The 22496-nt window shown below is 35.7% G+C and overlaps 2 protein-coding genes across 4 annotated transcripts; both read left to right on the forward strand.

Annotated features, from left to right (window-relative positions):
- Positions 1-890: 890 nt before the first annotated feature.
- On the forward strand, positions 891-11095 carry LOC109060320 (xaa-Pro aminopeptidase 2-like). Its single transcript, XM_042770229.1, has 21 exons — positions 891-1124; positions 1708-1775; positions 2232-2342; positions 2783-2846; positions 2995-3099; positions 3787-3873; positions 4221-4361; positions 5102-5203; positions 5310-5391; positions 5471-5672; positions 6822-6911; positions 7404-7513; positions 7879-7956; positions 8112-8183; positions 8310-8370; positions 8468-8537; positions 8694-8798; positions 9358-9417; positions 9491-9567; positions 9706-9795; positions 10470-11095. The coding sequence occupies exons 1-21, from the start codon at positions 1076-1078 to the stop codon at positions 10668-10670; spliced, it is 2025 nt and encodes a 674-aa protein (XP_042626163.1). The 5' UTR covers positions 891-1075; the 3' UTR covers positions 10671-11095.
- Positions 11096-14741: 3646 nt separating this feature from the next.
- Positions 14742-22266, forward strand: LOC109060339 (SAM and SH3 domain-containing protein 3-like). 3 transcript variants are annotated; one of them, XM_042770230.1, is made up of 8 exons: positions 14742-14971; positions 16993-17085; positions 19373-19507; positions 19986-20130; positions 20211-20362; positions 20763-20975; positions 21066-21210; positions 21322-22266. In XM_042770230.1, exons 1-8 carry the CDS (start codon positions 14909-14911, stop codon positions 21540-21542), a joined length of 1167 nt encoding a protein of 388 aa, XP_042626164.1. In that variant the 5' UTR covers positions 14742-14908; the 3' UTR covers positions 21543-22266. The 3 variants fall into 3 exon arrangements, with proteins under 3 accessions (XP_042626164.1, XP_042626166.1, XP_042626165.1); XM_042770232.1 differs by having other exon boundaries at positions 19373-19501; XM_042770231.1 differs by having other exon boundaries at positions 19376-19507.
- The last annotated feature ends 230 nt before the right edge of the window (positions 22267-22496 follow it).

The raw sequence follows: 22496 nt of genomic DNA on the forward strand, positions 1-22496 counted from the left end.
TAATTTTGGAGCTTAAAGGGTTACTCCACCGCAAAAGGAAAATTTTGTCATAAATCACTTACCTCCATCTCGTTCCAAACCCTTAAAAGCTTTGTTCATCTTCGGAACACAATTTAAGATATTTTGGATGAAAACAAGGAGGCTTGAGACTGTCCCATAGACTGCCAAATAAATAACAGTTTCAAGGTCCAGGAAAGTATGAAAAGCATCGTTAGAATACTCCATCTGCCATCAGTGATTCAACCGTAACGTTATAAAGCGAAGATAATACTTTTTGTACACAAAGAAAACAAAAATAACTTTATTCAACAATTCCTCTCCTCTGTGTATCTCCAAATCAGCGTAGCGCCATTTTGGCAATTCTGAGCTGTACGCAGATGGCGTACGCTCTTCTGTGTCAGCTGCGCTGTGCCCATGCGCTGTTTGCTTTCAAACCAAAGCATAAATACATGTAAAAAACGTATCCTTGTGGCACAGCTGATACAGAAGAGCATACACCGCCTGCGTACAGCTCAGATTTGCCAAAATGACGCTACACTGACATCTCTTTTTGTGTTCCAATGGACAAAGAAAGATATGTAACAGCATCAGGATGAGTAAATGATGACAGAGTTTTCCTTTTTGGTTGAACTATTCCTTTAAGTGTTTGCGCAATAAAAACCTTTCTTGCAAAACTTCCTGGCATTGAAATGCAGTGTTGTTGTTAGAAGAGGGTACTGAAGTGGAGTTTAGGATCATACTAGCCTATAGTACATATGTAACAGGAGACATTGGGTATAATTTACTGTGTGACGTGCAATTGCTTCGCTGTGCCTGGGTAAATGCACTGCACATTAAAGAAGGACATAGGGAGAGAGGCACTGTGCTTTTATTACAGTAGTAAAGATCAGAGTCACAGACAAAGTTCCTTCCCCTCAGCTATTGCACATGGATCTGGTTAGGATGCCTCTGGTAATACATGTAGTTTCAGATAGGACATACACACCCTTGTACACGCACAGACTCACAAGACAGAAACACTCGTGCCCCGCTGTCACACTCTGTGTGTGGACTTGCTTGGAGCAGATGGTCTAAAATGAGCTCCTCAGGCTGGATACTGGCTGTGTGTCTTGTGGTTCTTGAAGGTAACAAAAAAAATGTGTATATGATGGGGATTTAGTCTTGATGGTGTGGTGTAACTATGTGACAATCATGCACTGTATGAGTAAGGCTTTCATTAAGGCAACATTTCTGTTCACCATCTGTTGTTGTGTCATGTGTATTTGGTTTATGTGTGTTAGAAATATATTTGCATGTCATTAGCCTAAAAATGAATTCTGCTATAAAATGTCATTTGTTTGCTCACTCTAACTGTAAAACAAATATGTTTACATATGATTATGTAGGAGACCGTTTTTTTATTATTATTTTTTTTTTATTTTGCATAAAATTATGATATATATGGTTTGCTTACTATATTTGGCTTGTTTACATTGTGTTTTTTTTTTTAGATTTTATGCATGTTTGTATGTATGTTTGAGTAGTAACGCAGCTGTTGGGTTGCTTTTACCGTTTCAATCATATTGACATACTAAAACTTTGTCGTCTTGAATTATAAAGGCATAAATTTAACCACAATTGCTGACCTTTGTTCACCACATGTGCTGACAGTCAGTTTAAAACAGTTACTCTGGTGTCCTGCATGTGTCTCTTCTCGTGTCATCACAGGAGGCAGACATGCTGTGTGGGCTGAGGAAGGGTCAGGCAGTGAGAGGAACTGTTCTGCAATTCCTCCGGTACTCTATTCTTCTATCCTTACTCTGTTCATGTTTTAAGACTCATTTTTAGCTCAGAGAGCGATGGAAAGGGAAAATAGTAACCCTGTCTCCAGCACACAGGCCTAATTCGGCCTCTCAGCGAGGAGATCTTCTTTTCTGATAAGAACACAGTTTTTAGGTCATGCACAGCCCAAATCTGAACTCAGTGAGGTGTGTGTGTTATCTGTGAACTTTCTATGTCTTGTCTTGCTAACATAGTTTTTCTTGCCATATCAGTTGAAGTCGACTCAATCTCTTTATATGAGCTGAATTTCAGATTATGGGTTGAAATTCAGTGCTTTATTGTAAGGATTGAGTAAATTTATTGAATTTGTGATATTTAACATTTGTGGATTGAGGATTAACATTTTAACTATTTTAATGGATACAAAATAATTTTGATGCAATATATTTAAATGATTCCTGTTGCTCCAGTATTTGCCACCAACAGCTGTGAACACGACTCTGAGGCTTCGTGATCTGAGAGCATCCATGATCCCCTTGAACATCTCAGCCTACATCATCCCAGCCACAGATGCTCATCTGGTACTAAACTTCTAAAGAGTGTCAGAAATGAACTTTTATATTAAGGGGCAATACTGATGCCTTGGAATTTATATTTCATTTTCTTTTACACTTTTTATTATTTTTCTAACCATATAAAATCACAAACCGTGCCATACACTGATGTCAAATACGTCTAAATAAATGTTTTATGTGTATAGACAACATGATGATTAATAAAAATATTTTTGGTATAGTTTTTATATTTTTATATTTATAAATCAAATGATAGATGGTTTTTTTTATATAGAATTTTTAGTCCTCGGGTTTTAAATATATGTTGCATTTTTGTCACTTTTGAAGCCATTTTTGACCTAAGCCCTAATTAATTTTTGACCTTCTAAAGCTCCTCTGCTCTTTCAATCTTCTTCATTGTCAGACATTACCTACGTGACAGTAACTGACTGTGGTTTTATTGGCAGAGTGAGTACATTGCCCCCAGAGATGCGAGGTTGGCCTGGATATCTGGCTTCACTGGCTCTGCAGGTGTGTTTCACAGCCAGCTGATCATAGTATTGCTGTATCACCATGCATCATTCTCAGTCACATTATGTTTGTCACTTCTTTGGTCCTTGACAAACGGCCTACTTCTGTCTTCTGTTATACCGAACAAAAGTCTGTTTCTAATTTCTAGGAACAGCAGTAATTACTGAAAACAAGGCTGTTTTGTGGACCGATAGCCGCTACTGGATTCAGGCAGAGAGACAAATTGACTGTAACTGGGAGCTAGAGCGAGATGGTGAGGAGTAAATTATATGAGTGAAATTAATATTTAAAAATTTATTGTGCCATCCCAAAGAGGCACAATATCACTTTCACAGACTTTTAAATTAAATGTTCCCTCCTGGTGGAATGACTTGCCCAACTCAATCCGAGAAGCTGAGTCCTTAGCCATGTTCAAGAATCTGCTAAAAACACATTTCTTCCATCTTTATTTGACCCTCTAACTCTAGCACTCTCTATTCAATTCTATTCTTTCAAACATTGCCCCTTTTAGCCTTGCACTCTATTCATTTACTAACTGCTTGTTTTCTTTAAAAAAATGTTTTATAAAAAAAATTCTGTTTTCTTTTTATTATATAATTAAAAAAAAAAACTTGTACTGTGTTAAGCTAACTAAGACTTGTTATAGCCCTTGCATATCATTGCTCTCTTGTGGATTTTGATTTCTTCCATTTTTCTCATTTGTAAGTCACTTTGGAAAAAAGCGTCTGCTAAATGCCTAAATATAATGTAAATATAAACTTGTCTAAGTGAAGTTGAACATGTGGGTGAATTAATGTCTTAAAATACATATTCAAAGGATATTAAAAAATGCTATTCCATTGATTGCTGTGTAGAATTATTTTATTTTCCCCTAATTTGTCTGTTGTTCATTTGATCTGAGTCTTTAACTCTATTCTGGTCTAACTCTGCTGGATCGCAGCCTCCGTTCGCAGCATTACCAACTGGCTAATCCTAGAGATCCCTGAGGGAGGTCAGGTGGGCTTTGACCCATTCCTCTTCTCTGTAGGTGAGCAAACAGAGCTAACAAAATATTTTCCTACTAATAAAATACTTTCTATTCATCAAATAATTATGAAAAAAAAAGATCTGCTGTTAAAATGTATTAAATTGTATAATATTTCACAATATTGCTTATATATTTACTATATTTTTCATCAAATAAATGGAGCCTTGGTGAGGTTTATTAGAGACTTATTTTAAAAATATTTTAAAAATCTCACTGAAACAAACTTTTGAATGCATGGTAATGTATCTATAAACTTTCTTAAAAAGATCACATGAGAAACAAATCAAGTATCAAAGATTATCCAAATCATTCGTGAATCATTTGGTTACTATTCTTTGCTGCTTCAGACACATTTGACGTCTACAACACCAACCTGGCTCCAGCCCGGATCCTGAAGTCTATTCCTGATAACCTGGTGGATAAAATATGGACAGGTCGACCTCCTCTGCCTCCTGACAACCCCATACGCTTACCTGACAATGTCATCGGTGTGTGCATTTCTTATCAGCTTCACTTGACTGATAAGTAGCAAGCTAATAGGACAGAGGACCATAAGATGATGACAAAACAGAGCAATAAAGCTCTGATTTAATCTTTAATGACTAGTGATATAACTTACAGTAATGACAGTTGACAGAGGGGATATTCTAGTTCATTCTGGTGCCAAGACAAGTCAACCTAAAAATAGTCAACCTAAAAATAACTGGCTTTTTTTCTGTGGGACATAAAAGGAGAAATTCTGTGCTTGTTGCTCTTTTCCATAAAAAAAGCTTTCAAGCTTCAAATAAGATACAGGTTAATAAAAATATAAGATAAGTCTTCTGTATTCATATGATAGCCTTGTGTGAGGAACCTATCAAACTTTTCAGTATTGTTTACTAATAATCTTCCTGCTGAGACTAATCGTTGAGTCAATGTGGTGAACTTGAGAGCCAAATCAGTCTGATTCATGAATCATTTAAACCAAAAGTCATTCAATCATTTTGGTGAAATGGATAAGTGATTCACTGAACAGAATAGCATCAAAATAGTGGTTCTTTATCAAATCAATCGTCTCAACTTCTATGGTCCCTTTTATTGTAATTGCATAGAAAAGAGTGACCAAAGACATAGTGTAAGGGTTAGTAAATGGTGACAGAATTCAAATTTTTTGGGTGAACTGTTTCTTTAATGTTTTGATGTAATTGAAGTTAACATTGTGCCTGTGTGTGTTTGTTCGGATGTTCAGAGAGGACCTGGCCAATGAAAGTAGAGCAGATACGAGCCCAGATAAGTGACAATCCATACAAGCCCACCGCTGTGCTGCTTTCAGCTCTGGACGAAACTGCATGTAAGCACAAAACTACACAACACAAAGCCATCTCATGCAGGAGATTTTCTCTGAATTGTTCTGTAAAACTCAGGCCAAACAATTGAGTTTGTGTCTCTTTTTTCAGGGCTGTTTAATCTACGAGGCAACGACATCCCTTTTAATCCATTCTTCTATTCTTACACTCTGCTGTCAATGGATGAGATATGGCAAGTTCCTCTATTTCATATTAATAGCATTATACTTAGCTGGTGTACTGTACAGTTTCTAACTAACCTTCTTCGCCAGGCTCTTTGTGCACATTGAACGAATAACAGAAGAGTTGAAGGTGTACCTGAACTCTTCATGCTACCATTCCTATTGTGTGCAGCTGCTTGAGTACAGCTCTGTGCGCTCATACCTGCAGTCCTATCTACAGAAACTCAACGTTAGGGTGTGGGTGGGTACAGAGTACACCAACCAAGCCCTGTATGAGCTCATCACTCCTGAGGTAAGAGCTGGATCCAAAATATAGACTATTAGTATGTGCATGAAAGCTTGGACGCTCAAATAAGGAGTCTCAAACTATCTGTTTGCTGATTATGGCTGAGATCGTTTCAGTCAAGCCCCTCAAGTGTTAAAAACTGATTTTCACTTTTTGATTAAGTGTTAAATAGTAGCCTGGTTTATTTTTTACCATATGGCTTTTTAAAGGCTGAAAACATAAATGTAAATATGTAACTATAATTTAGGAGACAGCAAACAAGTCTGTGTTCTTGCATCTGTCACAAATGTTTAGTTACGCACATCTACATCATGCACATAACACCATGTGACAAAATTAGATTGCTATAATTGGTGGAACCATTTCTATTTTTGACACACTACATAGCTATTTTAGCTACTTTATTTTGCCTTCCAGGTCTCTCTGAAATAAAATTATATTATTGACAGATATGTAAATAAATATAATGTGACCATTACATTAGAGACAATTTATGATGTTTCAATTAAATTAAATTAGAAAAGAAATGTGGATGGATGGATGGATGGATGGATGGATGGTAGATAACTAGATGGATGGATGGATGGATGGATGGATGGACGGATGGTATGGTGAATGGATGGATGGTTGGATAGCTAGATGGATGGTTGGATTGATGGTAGATAGCTAGATGGATGGTTAGGTGGATGGATGGATGGATGGATGGATGGATGGATGATGGTTGGATTGATGGTAGATAGCTAGATGAATGGATGGATGGATGGATGGTAGATAGCTAGATGAATGGTTAGGTGAATGGATGGATGGATGGATGGATGATGGTTGGATTGATGGTAGATAGCTAGATGAATGGATGGATGGTAGATAGCTAGATGGATGGTTAGGTGAATGGATGGATGGATGGATGGATGGATGGACGGATTGATGGATGGATGGATGGTAGATAGCTAGATGGATGTTAGGTGGATGGATGGATGGTAGATATCTAGATGGATGGTAAGGGAATGGATGGATGGATGGATGGTAGATTGCTAGATGGATGGTTAGGTGAATGGATGGGTAGATAGGTGGATAGATGATGGCTAGATTGATGGCTTGCTAGATGGATGGAAAGACAATATTTTACTACAGATGAACTTTTCTTATGTCTTTAAGGACAAACTTCTGACCACCACCTACTCTCCAGTACTGACCACAAAAGCAGTGAAAGATGCAACTGAGCAGCGTATTCTCAAAGAGGCTCATGTAAGAGGACACACACTCCCCAAATGACCTTTGTAAAGCAGTCATAACCCCGATAGACACTGTTGACTGATACCTGTGTTGTATTATCGTAATTTTATCGTAAAGATTGAGGGCCACCTTATCACATCATAAAGCCACATTAGGAGGCCAGACAGACTCCATTCACTGCAGCTCAATGTAGCTGAATCAATGCCTTATCGCCCCTTATCGTAAAACCTCCATCAAACATATTGGGACCTTTATTACTCATGGTGTTTGCTTGTATTCAGTTTTTCTATTGACATATTTTGCAGAATGAATTTTTTCAATTGAAAAACAACTGTGCATTTGATAACATGCATGGAAACATCTTAGTTCTGGTGGTTTTATGGCTTAAAGCCAGACCTCAGTTGACTGCTTTCAATTAATCGCCTCCGTCTGCCATCCGTCTGGTTTCAAGCAGGTGATTTTGTTCTTATCAGCTATGATGGGTGAGCATACTCTCTCCCACAGATTAGAGATGCAGTCGCAGTCATGCAGCTTCTGGTGTGGCTTGAGAAAAAAGTTCCAGAAGGCACAGAGACCGAGCTTACAGCAGCACATTTTGTCGATCAGTGTCGCAGGTACAGAACTGTGGGGCTAAACCCTATATATATATATATATATATATATATGGGTAGTATTTGTTTATTCATTCATTCATTTATTTAATGACATACAAATTGGTAGTGTAATTCTTTTACAGTAAATTTGGTCCATTATGGCTAAATATTAGTTTACGTATGGAGAAATGAATGGGATATTTACTTCCAGAAACAGACACTAGCACTCTATATTAGCCATCTTTCTTAGCTTTCATGATTCGAATAACAATATTTTCAACATTTAGAACATGTTAGTGCATCAAGGATGTTAATACGGAAGATGATTTACTTGTGTAAACTTCCTTTTTCTTGAGAATCACAAACCCTTTACTGTGTTTTGACAGCAAACAGAAGAACAGCAGAGGGCCGAGTTTTGAGACTATTTCTGCAAGTGGAGCTAATGCTGCTCTTGCTCACTACAGGTATTGAATACAATATGCGTTCCTCTTCCTGTCCACTTATGACATATAGCTTTTCAGTAATTTTCTTTGTTCTCTTTATAATTATGTTCTCTATATTTATTTATAGCTACCTGTAGTCATTTTTTAAATCATTGCACTGTTTTTATTTATTACAGTCCATCTAATGAAACTGCAAGGAAGCTGTCAGTGGATGAGATGTATCTTGTTGACTCTGGAGGACAGTACCTGTGAGTTTCATAGCACTAATAGTGCATAGTTATGTTTGTGTGCAAAAAAAAAACAATACATGGCCAAGCGCATGCATGCATTCTGCCTGATTTATGTTACCTAAACCATCTCATTCTATGTTACAGTGACGGCACTACTGATATAACGCGTACTGTACACTGGGGTAAACCCACTGACTTTCAGAAGGTACTGAATGATATTCATAGGGAGATATTGATGATGCAGAGTGTAATAGGATGCTTATGCTGAAAAGAAAAGTTTTCTCCATTTCTTACTCTATTAGGAGGCCTACACAAGAGTGCTCATGGGAAATATTGAGATTTCAAGAAGCGTCTTTCCTGCTGGAACTAGAGGTGAGGATCTCCTCATCTTCATTCGCATTCTCTCTTCAAGCAATCGTGCCATAATACTTCCACAAGAGGGCACCATATCCACAGCAGACTTTTCACAGTGACCACCACAAAACCTGTCAAGTGCTAACCTTTCATGTGTTTTTATTACCACCCTAGGTGTGAACATGGAGATGCTGGGACGAAGAGCACTGTGGGAAGTGGGTTTAAATTATGGTCATGGCACAGGTCATGGTTTGGGGAACTACTTTGGAGTCCATGAATGTAAGTCTGACTTTGTTTTTATATTTATTATATATTTATTTCAGTAATCTTGTAATTTAAATGCATTTGTGTTTATAACAATCATTTACAAGTAAAATACAAAACTGTTTAAAAGTAATTTTTTATCATCAAAGATGCATTATATCCACTAAATACGACAGTAAAAACATTTATAATTTTACAAAAGATTTTCATTTTATAAATCTTGTTCTTTTGAACTTTCTATTCAAGAATATTTTAAAAAAAAAAATGTATCATCATATTCACAAAAAAAATTTGACTAATAAAAATATTTTTTAGCATTGACAATAATAAGAAATTGATAATAAAATGATTTTAAAAGATTTGAATAGAAAACATTTTAATATTTATTACAATATTACCGTTTTTACCTTATTTTATTTATTTATTTATTTATTTATTTAGTTAGTTATTACAAATAAATGCTAATCCTTGGTGTGCATAAGAAACTTTCAAACACACACGCATATACAGGTATATTTATTCATAGATATGTGCTGTATCTCTTCATCTAACGTCTTTGTTTTCTCTCTGATAGGGCCTGTGGGTTTTCAGTCCAATAATATTCCATTTCAAGAGGGGATGTTCACATCAATTGGTGAGGAATCATTTATGATAATGATTGTCTTATTTTGATAATTACAGTTATAAACCGACAAACTCTCCTCTAGAACCTGGTTATTACAAGGAGAATGACTTTGGTATAAGGATAGAGGACATTGCTGTCACTGTTCCAGCTACTACAGAGGTACATCCAACGAACTGAGGGTCCAGAACGCTGTAAATCCAGTGCAGTTAGCCAAGTGCAGTACATAAAAAAAAAAAGTAATAATATGTGCATTTTTCCTTAAAATAAAATTCCTTTTTTTCCTGTTTTCCCTTAAAGCTTGGCAACAATTACTTGACATTTGAAACCGTCTCACTGGTGCCTTATGACAGAAAACTAATAAACACTTCTCTTCTAAGTCCTGAGCAGGTACTGTAATAGTGCCATTTAATATTTATGTGTGTGTGTGTGTGTGTGTGTGTGTGTGTGTGTGTGTTATTAATATAAATACATCGATATTTACTTTCATATCATTAACCATTTAAAGTGAAGTGAAGTGAAAGTGAGAGTCGTGACATTTGCCAAGTATGGTAACCCATACTCGGAATTGGTGCTTTGCATTTAACCCATCCAAGTGCACACACACAGCAGTGAGAAGTGAAGACACTGTGAACACACACCCAGAGCAGTGGGCAGCTATATCCTTGCTCAAGGGAACTTCAGCCGTGGGTATTGAGGGTGGAAGAGAGCACTGTTCATTCACTCCCCACCCACCTACAACTCCTGCCAGCACAGATAATACATCCTGTGTTGTGATGTATGCCATTTGGTGTTCAGTGTAAAATCTGTGTAATAATCATTTAAGAACCACAACTTTGTGTTTAAACATGTTATTTTCTAGTACTGGCTTCCTCTGAAAATGTGCCCACAGGCGCTCTTTGCTGGAAATACATCTTGGGAGGGGGGTTGTGGGTTAGCACATGTCTGAAAATGGCCTTGTTTTCATTTATGAAGAAACAGGAATCACTTACTGATCTCAGCTATGGCTGGCAGTGCAGATGACATCTCTGTCTCACAGCATTTTATTTGTTGTTGTCTTGTAGGTGCACTGGCTCAACAAATACTATGAGAGCATCCGGAGCGTGGTGGGTCCCGAGCTGGAGAGGCAGGCGCTGAAGGAGGAGTATGACTGGATGATGAAGCATACGGCACCCTTCCTTAGTGCTGGAGCTTCAGCTGTCATCTCATCAGTCACACTCTTAGTAACAATGCTGCCCTCTGTTTTACTGCATAATCTGCTGTAAAACAAGCACTGAAGAGCATAACCCACTTCACAGCGTTCAGTACTGCTTCTGCTCTTATTGTGGGCCGAGTTGACAAACTCATTTTCAGGTACAAACAGAAAAGCTCCAATGTTGAGTACTTAAATTAAGTTGTCTATTATATACAGTGTTCTTTCTTTCTCTTCTATTTCTTCTCTTTTTCTGGATATTATTCTTTTTTCAAGCCATTTTCAGTGGATTTGCCACCTCATTAGGATTTGTCCTATGTTTGAACTTGTGTTAGTATTTTATAATGTATTTTATGACAAAAGTTTGTACGTTTAATTAAGTCAGACAATATTTAGATTTCAAAATGATACATTGCATGTGTTTGTATGAATATATTATTTTAAGACAATCATTGTTCATTTATAGTTTATTAAAGTAAGATTACTACAGTATCTCCACTACTTTGGTTTATCTATGACTGCGTCCGAAAGCTTAGGCTGGCTATAAGGCAATGACTTTTCAGTCAGCGTTTGCATGTGAAGTTACCTCACAAAACAGATTTCAGACAGCCTTCTAAGGCAGAATAACAGTCTAATGATCTTCAAGAAAATAGAGAGAACTTTGGTGATAAGTGAATATTTCATTTTTGATTTCATATATTTAATGAATGATTTCATACTTAACAGTCATAATTGTAGATGTCAAACAGAGTTCACTCCACTGAGTGGAAATATTATCCAGACACCATCAACATCTCAACATAACACCTTATGACACCAAAAAAAATTATAATGCCAGTTATAAGGACATGAATGTAATTTTGTTTATAGTCAATTTTGCATAGAATTGAGTGGTTTGTATTGAGTGGTTTATATTTGGTGCATTATAGATGACTAAATATATAACTATATATAATTATATATAAGTTTGCAAGGCATGAAAGCACATGATGAACATGCATAAAAATGTAGAGACAATGCAGAACTGGATCTGCATTTTTTGTCAGCTGATCTAGATCAGAAGAGTGATTCATTCATTCTAAACAGCGCATAGAATAAACATATGATTGATTGCTGAAATATTATCAGAGAAAATGATTCTTAGGACAGTATACATTAATAATACCATTATAATTTACATGCACAAAAAAAAAGCTGAAAATATTTTTGATTGTAAGATTTTATGTGGAGGTAACAACTTCAGTAATGAGACTAGCTCAGTAAAACAATTTGCCACTGAACTCCAAACTGTAATTTTCTGCAAAGTTAGAGCTAAATACATAAATCATCTTTTAGTCATCAATCATTTACTGAGCTGGAAAATTTGTAATGTAACCTTTTATTCTCATGTTGGCATTTCTTTATTAAGCCAAACCTGTATCACAATGTTTTTATCACCGCTCATTGTCATTGCTTTATCATTGCCACAAATTCACATTTATCAGCATTAATATGTCAGATGCCATATTTAATAGCATACATTTTATTTAGAAAAAAAATAAAAATAAAAAAACATAAATCATGCTTTCCATGAATTCCGTATTTGTTGTGTGTAAAAATGACTTGTGAACAATCCTTTCTAAAATATTGACCCAATGTGCCATGGCCGTCTGTTTGTTTCATATGGGTGTGTTGGTTTTAGGGCCGGACATGGTTTAGGGCACTGAAACTGACATGACAGCATAAAACCGAGTCCTATCTCTCACACAGATATCAAAGCAGACGCACATCTTAACAGCGCTTCCTGAGAACCAGCTTACAATCCCCTTTAGTTGTCACAGGCCTGAAGCGAGCTGCTGTCAATAGCACTGCTGCATGTCTCATGCCTGCAGAGGTGCTGTTGCTTGGCAACAGTTCCGTCAGAACCGCAGTAAGGTGTGAGTGTGGTTTCAGAGACGTCCGCTCACTCACTCATTCTCTCTCTCTCTGCGCTTCTTTGTTTGGCTGTTCTCCTCCAGCTCAAAACAACTTTCAACATTGTTTCTTATCTTTACAAAAATAGGACTGATGGGTGTGATTCTGTATATTTGTAAATGTTTTCATTGCTAGCTTGGGATCTGACCCTACAATAAGAGGAACTGCAGCAACAGGAGGTTTTGAAAACAATGACCTCATTAAAGTTGTCATTGTACTTGACCGCTGGCTGTACAACAGAAAATACTGTTGTTAGCTAAAATCATGTACTATTTGTTACTTGCAGCTTGTATGTGCTGTAAACACCAGCCTCTTTGACCTCTTTGATATTTCATACACATGGCATGCTCATTGTCAGGCATCTTACCATGTGGTGTAAAAAAAATTATTAAAAATAACTCTGACAACTCACACGCACAGAAACTTCCTCTATTATCTGTCCCAGCTGGCTGAACTTACATGCAAAGGTCTCAGGACTTTTTTTTACTTTAGTAAATCAGCACTCAGAGGCATCATAATCGTTAATGATAGTTTCCATGTGATATGGGTAATATATGAAATAATAATAATTATATAGAGAGAGATTAGTAATTAGTAATAATGCATATAATATTTAATATTTTAATTAAATTATGTATTGAATTCAAACATTACAATATTTAAATGTTCTACTTTAAATATTTTTTATTATTTTATTTCTTTATTTAATATTAATAAGTTTCTAAGTACTATTTATAGGTATTAGAACATTTAAATGTTCTACATTAAATAGTTCTTATTTTATATATGTATTTATATTAATATGAATTAAATATTTATTTAAATGTTCTAAATTAAATATTTATTTAAAATTTAAATTAAATTTAAAATTATTTTTATTTATTGTTTATATGTTTGTAAGTAATATTTCTAAGTATTAGAAAGGGATACTGCAGGGACTCTGCAGGGATTGGCTGCATGATGACTGTGACATACCCACTTCCTGAGTTGAAGAAAAGTGGCACAGTGAAAGGTTTAGATAAGAGGGGAAAAAAAGTCAAATTGGAATAGAGATGCACAACAGCCCACAAAACCCTTACTGAATGACTAAGCATTAATTCAGAAAAGTTGTTTATTCTTGAATGAATCTGCTCTGGTTCTAAGTCACCCTTTTCAATACAGTGTCTTTTAAAGTGACAAGCATATAGATAAGCAGTGCACAAACCAGGGCCGGAAAGTCAAAGTTAGCTCCTGATGACCTTTGATTTGACTTACCATGCCATAACAGAATGAAACTGAATTTTTAAGTATATATTAAATGTTATTATTATTTTAGTATAATATAGTTGGATATAATTTACGTTCAGTCCAATGGCCCTCAATTAACTTTGAGTTTTTGGCCCATTGTAGTAGAAAGATTAGACTGACACATTGTTATTGTGATCAATTACATTGAGAAGTTACATTGACATTGTTATGTAAAGTGTCACCAAACACATTTTCCTATCTGTGAAAACCTATGAAAGCTTATTTTTCATGAACAGTTCAAAGGTTTTTACACCCTACAGAACACTTGAACTAAGTGTTATCCATGCTTATAATTTCATCTAATTATAGAGAGAGAGATTGGTAATTAGTAATAATGCATATAATATTTAATATCTTAATTATGTATTTAATTCAAACATTACAATATTTAAATGTTCTACTTTAAATATTTTTTATTTTATTTCTTTATTTAATATTTATACGTTTCTAAGTACTATTTATAGGTATTAGAACATTTAAATGTTCTACATTAAATAGTTTTTATTTTATGTATTTATTTATATTAATATGAATTAAATATTTATTTAAAATGGTTTTTTTATTTATTGTTTATATGTTTGTAAGTAATATTTTTAAGTATTAGAAAATACTTTATTTTTAAAAATTGTATTATGTATTTTTAACTAATATATAATATGATTTCATGAATTAAAAATGTACTTGATTTACAAATATTAAAATATTTAACTATTCCAAATCTTCAGGGTGAGGATGTTCTGTATCACTGAATATATCTGGTCATTAGTTTTTTTTTTTATCTTTTTATCTCTGGTTTGTTTTTTATCTGATATGAACCATCTCACACAAAACCACCTCTTAAAAAAGAAGTTCCCGTCTAGTCATGTGACTTCCTCAAGCGTTTAGTTCTCCACTCCGGCGAGCAGAGAAGAACTTTTCTTCTGCCACTTCCTCCTCTGGTGGCTTTTGTCTCTCTGTGAGTGGCACCTTGGCAGTGAGACTGACAGTTCGTTTAGCACAACCGAGTATCATACTGCCACAGCTTTAGTCGTGGTCCATAGGAGAATATTGCCCACCCACTACTGGCTCAACATGTTACGACGGAAACCATCCAACGCATCTGAAAAGGAGCAGGGCCAGGTGCAAAAGAAGAAGGTAGGAGTTTGTATCTTAATTCATGTGTTGCCCTGTTTTGAAGAGTTAAAGCAAGAGTAGAATTGATGTTCTTGGAGGTTTACTTCTGGAGGTTTACTTCTGGAGGTCTTCAATCCCAAGGAAGCACACACACACACACACACACACATAATAAACTGTTTAAAAAGCAAAAGGTAAATGAAACAAATGCAGAACATGTGGTTTCGTTGCTAACTGTTTGAAACAACACTACATTGAGAGGCTTTTTCAACTGTTTTCATTCATCTGCATTAATAATAGTCCTATTGTAATATGTAGTTTGACTTCAGACCTGTAAGAACTGAAACTCTATGATTGTTCTGGGTGAAATGCATGGCTGTGCAGCAGTTCCTGTAGAGATACAGCAGACCGTACCACACATCCTGAAGCAGTTCATACCTCTTCAGAGCAAAGCATCCAAAAACAGCTTCTCAGTTCAAAGTGACATTAACGTAGGTCTTCACAGCCATCAGCGGTTAACTGTTTCTACAGCATTACTCTTATTTTCCATTTGATTCACATATTGCGTGTAACAACCAACAGTTTCGATATTTCTCCTCTGTGAAACTGCATGTGCTTTGTAAACGCATGGAACCCAAGCAAAGTGAGATCTGAAAATCTTGCTGTTGTGCATCATGGTTATTTTGCTGTCTTTCATTTATGTTTTAAACCAATGCCTTTCTCATATCCTTATCCAGAGTACAGGATGTAACAGAGTTGACGCTCATTACCACGTAAATGAAAAAAAAAAATTCACATCAAAATGTTGCTGTTTCCTCTTTGGTCATGGTTTAGATTATGCGTAATCATTTCAGTCGAGATCTGTCAAAAATATATTTCACCATCTGATGATGATGCAGAATGTTTTCACTGTGTTGGAGAAATTTATGTGCAAGGTTTGCAAATAGATGAGAATGATTTGTGCAATGATAGTTTGACAGTGGGACTGTTTAGTTAGCTGTCTTAGCAGATTGCAGTCTGTTGTGTGTTGTCTAGATAGTGCACAGCTCTGCAGGGATTGGCTGCATGATGACTGTGACATACCCACTTCCTGAGTTGAAGAAAAGTGGCACAGTGAAAGGTTTAGATAAGAGGAAAAAAAAGTTAAATTGGAACAGAGATGCACAACAGCCCACAGAACCCACACTGAATGACTAGCATGAATTCAGAAAAGTTGTTTATTCTTGAATGAATCTGCTCTGGTTCTACTCAAACAAGTCACCCTTTTCAATACAGTGTCTTTTAAAGTGGCAATCATATAGATAAGCAGTGCACAAACCAGAGCCGGAAAGTCAAAGTTAGCTCCTGATGACTTATGATTTGACTTACCATGCCATAACAGAATGAAACTGAATTTTTAAGTATATATTAAATGTTATTATTATTTTTGTATAATATAGTTGGATATATTTACGTTCAGTCCAATGGTCCTCAATTAACTTTGATTTTTTGGCCCATTGTAGTAGAAAGATTAGACACATTGTTATTGTGATCAATTACATTGAGAAGTTACATTGACATTGTTATGTAAAGTGTCACCAAACACATTTTCCTATCTGTGAAAACCTATGAAAGCTTATTTTTCATAAACAGTTCAAAGGTTTTTACACCCTACAAAACACTTGAACTAAGTGTTATCCATGCTTATAATTTCATCTTGTCCATGGATCTGAAAAGGATCATGTGGATTCTTCTGCTCAAATGTTGCTTCGGAGGCCCGATAATGCCTCCAAATATTGATCAGGATATATGCTTGTGGAATTACAATAACATTAAATGGCCATTATAACATGAGCTGTCAGTTAAAGTAAACTGGATTTGTTCATGATGCCTAGAGATTAAATTTCATCAGCATAATGCTGGATGACTCTGCATTAAACTAAAAGGCCAATTGGGCCAGGAATCATGAGCAATAATCTATCTAACGGTCTGTCTATATCTGAATGCTGTACAGTACTGTAACTTCAATAAGTCTCAGATGAGAAACTGTTCTGTGTTTACAGCTGACTCTGCAAAGGTCCAGCAGCTTCAAAGACTTTATGAAGCCAAAGCCGTCGTCACCCGTAGTGAGCTCTGAGCCTACACTGGATGAAACAGTAAGTGCAGTAGTTTGATAAAGGAGCAGTTTACCAAAAAAAAAATATAATAAAACGCTGTCATTTAAGCACCTCCCTACAAGTTCCAAACCTGTGTGAGTTTATTTCAGCTCTTCAAAACAAAATATTTTTTTAAGAATGTTGGTAACTAAACAGTCGACAGTAGCCTTTGGCTTCCAAAGTATGGAAAAAATACTATGGAAGTATATGGATACCATCAACTGTTAGGTTGCCTACATTCTTCAAAATACCTTCTTTTGTGTTCAACAGCTGAAATAAACTCATACAGGTTTAGAACCACTTGAGGGTGAGTAAATCAAGACAAATTTTCATTTTTGGTGAAATCCCTTTAACTATGGAGATAAATTTGCTCTATTCAAGCTCCAACTTACTATTGTCTCATGATTATATTGGATAATAATCCAAAAGAAAAAACAACAGCCAAGTCATAGTTAACCTTAAACCAAACGGCTAGAATGGTGCTTAATAACAGCTTCATTTGAAAGTTTTAAAAATATCTAAACAGGATGTCATCCTTTCATAAGCCATTCAAGCAGAGAGCCTGCTTAGCCTTCTGTCTGCTTTTCAGAGAATCAGACAACTGTGGTATTTTATGCATAGATATATAAGATTTTCTATAAGATTTATTTATAATGACTGCTGAAAATTCTAATAATAAATAATAAAATATAATTGCATTTATAAATATAATTTTTAAATAGAAAACAGTTATTTTAAATTGTAATAATTTTTCACAATATTACTGTTTTTACTTTATTTATTGTTGTTAAAACTGTGTCCTGTTCGATATCAAAAGTGTTAAATGGTATGGAATAGTTTTCTGTGCTGGTGTTAAGTGAAGTTCTGAGGTATAAACACAAGGGCAGTAACAGATTGATGTAAAATCCCCTTGACGTCTACAGGTACTTTTGTTTTTTAGTCTGTGCCTTTGATAACAGCACATGTCCTAAAAGGAAGATTCTGTGGCATTTCTCTTTGAGCTCAGAGAGGAGGAGCCACACTGACTCATCACGGTAGTGACACAAAAACGACTGTCACAGACTTTACTGGAAATCCTCTTGAGAACAGGCCCAATGGCCATAGCCAGGGTTTGAAAATTAATGAGGTCTGGGTGGGAATTGTGCTATAATAACACCACATTATAACCCCCCACTCATTATACTGTATATACTAAATACTTTAAAAGAAACAGCTATGTAGAGGAATGAGCATTGTTAAATTATATCACATTGCACCATTACTTTAGGTAAGGGGTAGCCTATAAAATGTTATCAGTTGTTTCTTATTCATTCAACAACAGCCCTATTACTGTTATAGTTTTCATTAATAACCATTGCTATATATATGATAACTTTGTCTAGTGCCCTTTTGAACTTTGTCGGCTTGACTTTGTAAAAATTTAACTAGCCTACAATATGAAATAGCATAGAAGTAACATACTTGTTCTACAGATGATTGCACTAGTGTTATATGCTACTGTTTTGATAACGTTGATAACGTTTCTGACAGATAATACCATGATGTGTTTTTTTTTTTTTTTGCATTTGCCTTACCGAATGTGGTATCCTGTCAGCAATAACATGTCTGTGGGCTCTTTTGATTACTATCAGTTTAAAGGGATACTCCACCCCAAAATGAAAATTTTGTCATTAATCACTTACCCCCATGTCATTCCAAATCCATTTTCCGCAGCGCTTATTTTCATACCACGGGCGCTAAACATTCTTGAAAACTTCTAAACTTAATTATACTTGTAGACACTCATATGAGAAGCTTTAAATAGCAGATTAGTCATTTATAGAACAAAATTTATTTTAGAAAATTATATATTTACCGAGCTCCGAACTTCGGTGACTTCATAGCTGGCTACAGGCCCATCAAGTTAAAAGTTTTTATACAGTCTATGGTTAAAACTAACACTGCTTATAATGAGGTTATATCACACAAATACAAGCTGATTCAGCTTAGCCAGGGCAAAGCCCTGAACATAACATTACAAAAGCGCTATGAAAAACACATCCAAGAGTTCTACAGTAAGTAATTAAAAACAAAAAGCTTACTTGATGTCAATCAAGGCAATACGTTCTTGTTTTCTTTAATTATGGAGCTAGGACATATAGCGCACAGAACAAATCTATGGGGCCAAGCAGCAAGAATTATTCATTTCCTGTAGACCTTTTTAGACAAGAGGAAGTTTTATGAGTCAAGAGGACAAAATTAGAAGCTGAATAAATGTACAGTAAAAAAATTGTGAAATTTCTTTCAGCAGTTGGAGAGTGCACCACTAGAGGATTCAGGGAAAAGTAACGGGAAACTGGGAAAGAAATGGAGAAATGTCATAACTCGCACAATGACCCGTAAAACTTCCAAGATGGTACAGAAAGCCCTTGCAGAGGTGGGGGTAAGTAGAAACCACAAGTGTAAAGTAAAATAAGAGTCAACAATGAAATAAAAAACACTTTTACAGTTTTTTTTAATCTTGGTTAATGTTAATTGCTACAGTTTTTTAGCATTTCATATGCTTTAGTATTTCCACATCCAATTTTATAAATTATGTATAAAATAATGTAATTGCATTTATAAATTACCATTATATTAATAAATGCTGTAAATTTTTTAGTTAATGATACCTAATGCATCAATTAATGTAAATTAATTTTTATTTTATTTATTTATTTCTAAGTTAACTAACATAGCGACCTAAGAAAAGTACTTAATCTAACAGATTGAATTTGTCTCCCCCATGTGGATGAGACCAGTACATTTTATACAGTCAGCAGTCTCAGAATGTTTCCAGTAGCTTAATGCTACGACATTCATGACATTCATGAGCATATGAATTCAAATGAACCTTTAATTGTTACGTTTGTTGATTTCAGAATGAGAGTGGGGAGGACAGCTCTATATCTCCCATGTCTCTAGATAACTGGATTCCAGATCTCACTGCTGGGAACAGAACATCTGTGTGCTCCAACAGCTCAGAGGACACAATACACAGCCCTCTCTCACGCCAGCTCTCTGGATGTAAGCAATCTCAGCCCGCCACAATATGACGCTGAAGTGAAATCATAAGACTGGTTGATTTTTTTTTTCCTGATGTGCAGGTGCTGACAGGCAGAGTCTGGACAGTGGCTTCAGCCAGAGAGACAGTATGAGACTGGAGGACAGCGCCTACACAGGGCCCTTCTGCGGTAGAGCCCTCGTCCACACTGACTTCACCCCCAGCCCGTATGACATTGAATCCCTCAAACTACAGGTCAGGATTTTAAAAAGTGCTGTTTTTGGACAATGTAAAAAAAAAAAAAAAAAAATGGGTGTTAATTTTTATTTCAGTTTTAGTTTATTTTAGTTAAACTAAATGAAAATGAAAATGTTGCCTTGACAACTGGCTGAAATAAAATAGAATAATAAAATGTAAAATAAATGAGTTCATGTTTATTTTTGGCTCAAGTAGCAAAACTCTTTATTTATTTTAATAGTTTGTTTGTTTTAGTCTAAGTTTAGTTAACTATAATAGCCCTGATATGAAATGTGTTATATAAATAAACTTGCCTTGCTTTTTGTGGAACACAAAAGAACTAACTAATCCTTTAAAAAATTGTAGTATGCTGCAAGTATATTGTATTTAGTGTACTTGCATTTTTCAAAACACACAGAAAGGAGACATCATCCAGATCATTGAGAAGCCACCAGTAGGCACCTGGACTGGTAAACTCAATAACAAAGTGGGCTCCTTTAAATTCATCTACGTCACAATACTACCAGAGGAGGACACACCACCAAAGAGGAAGCGATGCCAGAGTCAAGGACAAAAGAACAAACCCAAACCGCAAACCCTGGAGGAAGTTCTGGAGAGAATAGGCCTAACTGTAAGCCTCAAGTTACTTTCTCTTTAACATGTGGGCCATTACATCACAGAACAATAGGATGTGCACTGACTGACTTCATTGTGTGTCCAGGAGCTGGGATCTCTCCTGTCCATGCATGGCTTCCAGAGTTTGGAGGATTTCAGCGGCCTGAAGGAGTCCCACCTGAACGAACTGAATATTACAGACCCTGAGCAATGTGTGAAGATACTGAAAGCAGCAGAATTGCTTCATGATTGTAAGTCCATCAAAGAGCAATTGAGTCTAGACTGTTATCCTAATTGTGTTCATTGGTACATATCATAAGTTGCAGTCTGTTTAATGTACTAACATCCTTTCTGCTCTCCAGCTGAGGATGAATCCGATGCAGAGGAGCAAAAGACTGAAATGCCACGGGACTCAGGTTGTTACGAGAGTACAGAGAACCTGACAAACGGACGTGAGGAGCCCCAGGTGGAATCCCAACCGGAGCCAGAGACTGATCCGGACACAGAAACAGAGCTCAATGCAATTCAGGAACAACTGGAGGAGATGAAGGTGGAGGAGAGTCCTGAGAGCCAAACAGAGTGAAGCCACCAGAATGTTCTCTTGATCCTGCTTCTTTGAAACTCTGTCAAGCTGGATTCAATTCTATGAAAAAAACTATTTCACATGCACAGCCCATACAGTGGCCAGTAGGTCAGATGCCTTAAAGGTCTTGAAGGTACCATCATCTATTCGCTCTGATATTATTGTTCAGAAAGACCTGGGCTTCAAAATCTAACTGAAACAAAGTTGTAGAATTTAAAAAAAAACAGCCTGCATAAAGTGATATTCCATGGATTAAACCTACAGCTATGTTTTTACATCATAAAAGAAGAAGAATGCTGGAATCCCAAATATTGATTTTGCTCACAAGGTTAAATATGTATGACATAACTGTGATTCTATAATATCTGAGAAGTTTCATCATCATCATACATTTAGTTATGAAGTAGCATTTTATATACTACTATTCTACTGTTTCTGTCGGAATGAATGTACAGAGTTACACAACTGGTGCACTCAAAAATGTATTTTTGTCAGGCATGGAAGAGGAAAAGCACATTGTTTAGTTTTTGTTCTTTTGCTTCTGTAGTCAACTGTTTTGGTTCCTGTTTATGGTAATATTTGTTCTAATATTGTTTGTTTAGTTTTCAAAGCCAGTGTTGTTTTAATACTCGTATTCCATTTCAGCCTTCCATTTGTCATTTATATTGTTGTCTGTACCTTCACTGTTTTGTGTTTTAAGAAAAAAAAAACTATTTTGAAACTATGTGACAGAAATTGTAATAATACCATATAATTTAATGAACATACATATACACACAAATTCATAAAGTAGAAAGTGAAGAGTATGAGGATATACATGATCACAGTGTTATTACCAAGCAAAGTGAACATAATTCGTGTTGACGAATAATGTGTACATTATGCATCATATCCAAATATCTAGAGCAGACCATCTTTTGCTAATAATCCAAACTTACACTTTACAATGATTTG

Source organism: Cyprinus carpio, chromosome A14 (genome assembly GCF_018340385.1).
Source record: "Cyprinus carpio isolate SPL01 chromosome A14, ASM1834038v1, whole genome shotgun sequence".
In the NCBI taxonomy this organism is placed as follows: Eukaryota; Metazoa; Chordata; class Actinopteri; order Cypriniformes; family Cyprinidae; genus Cyprinus; species Cyprinus carpio.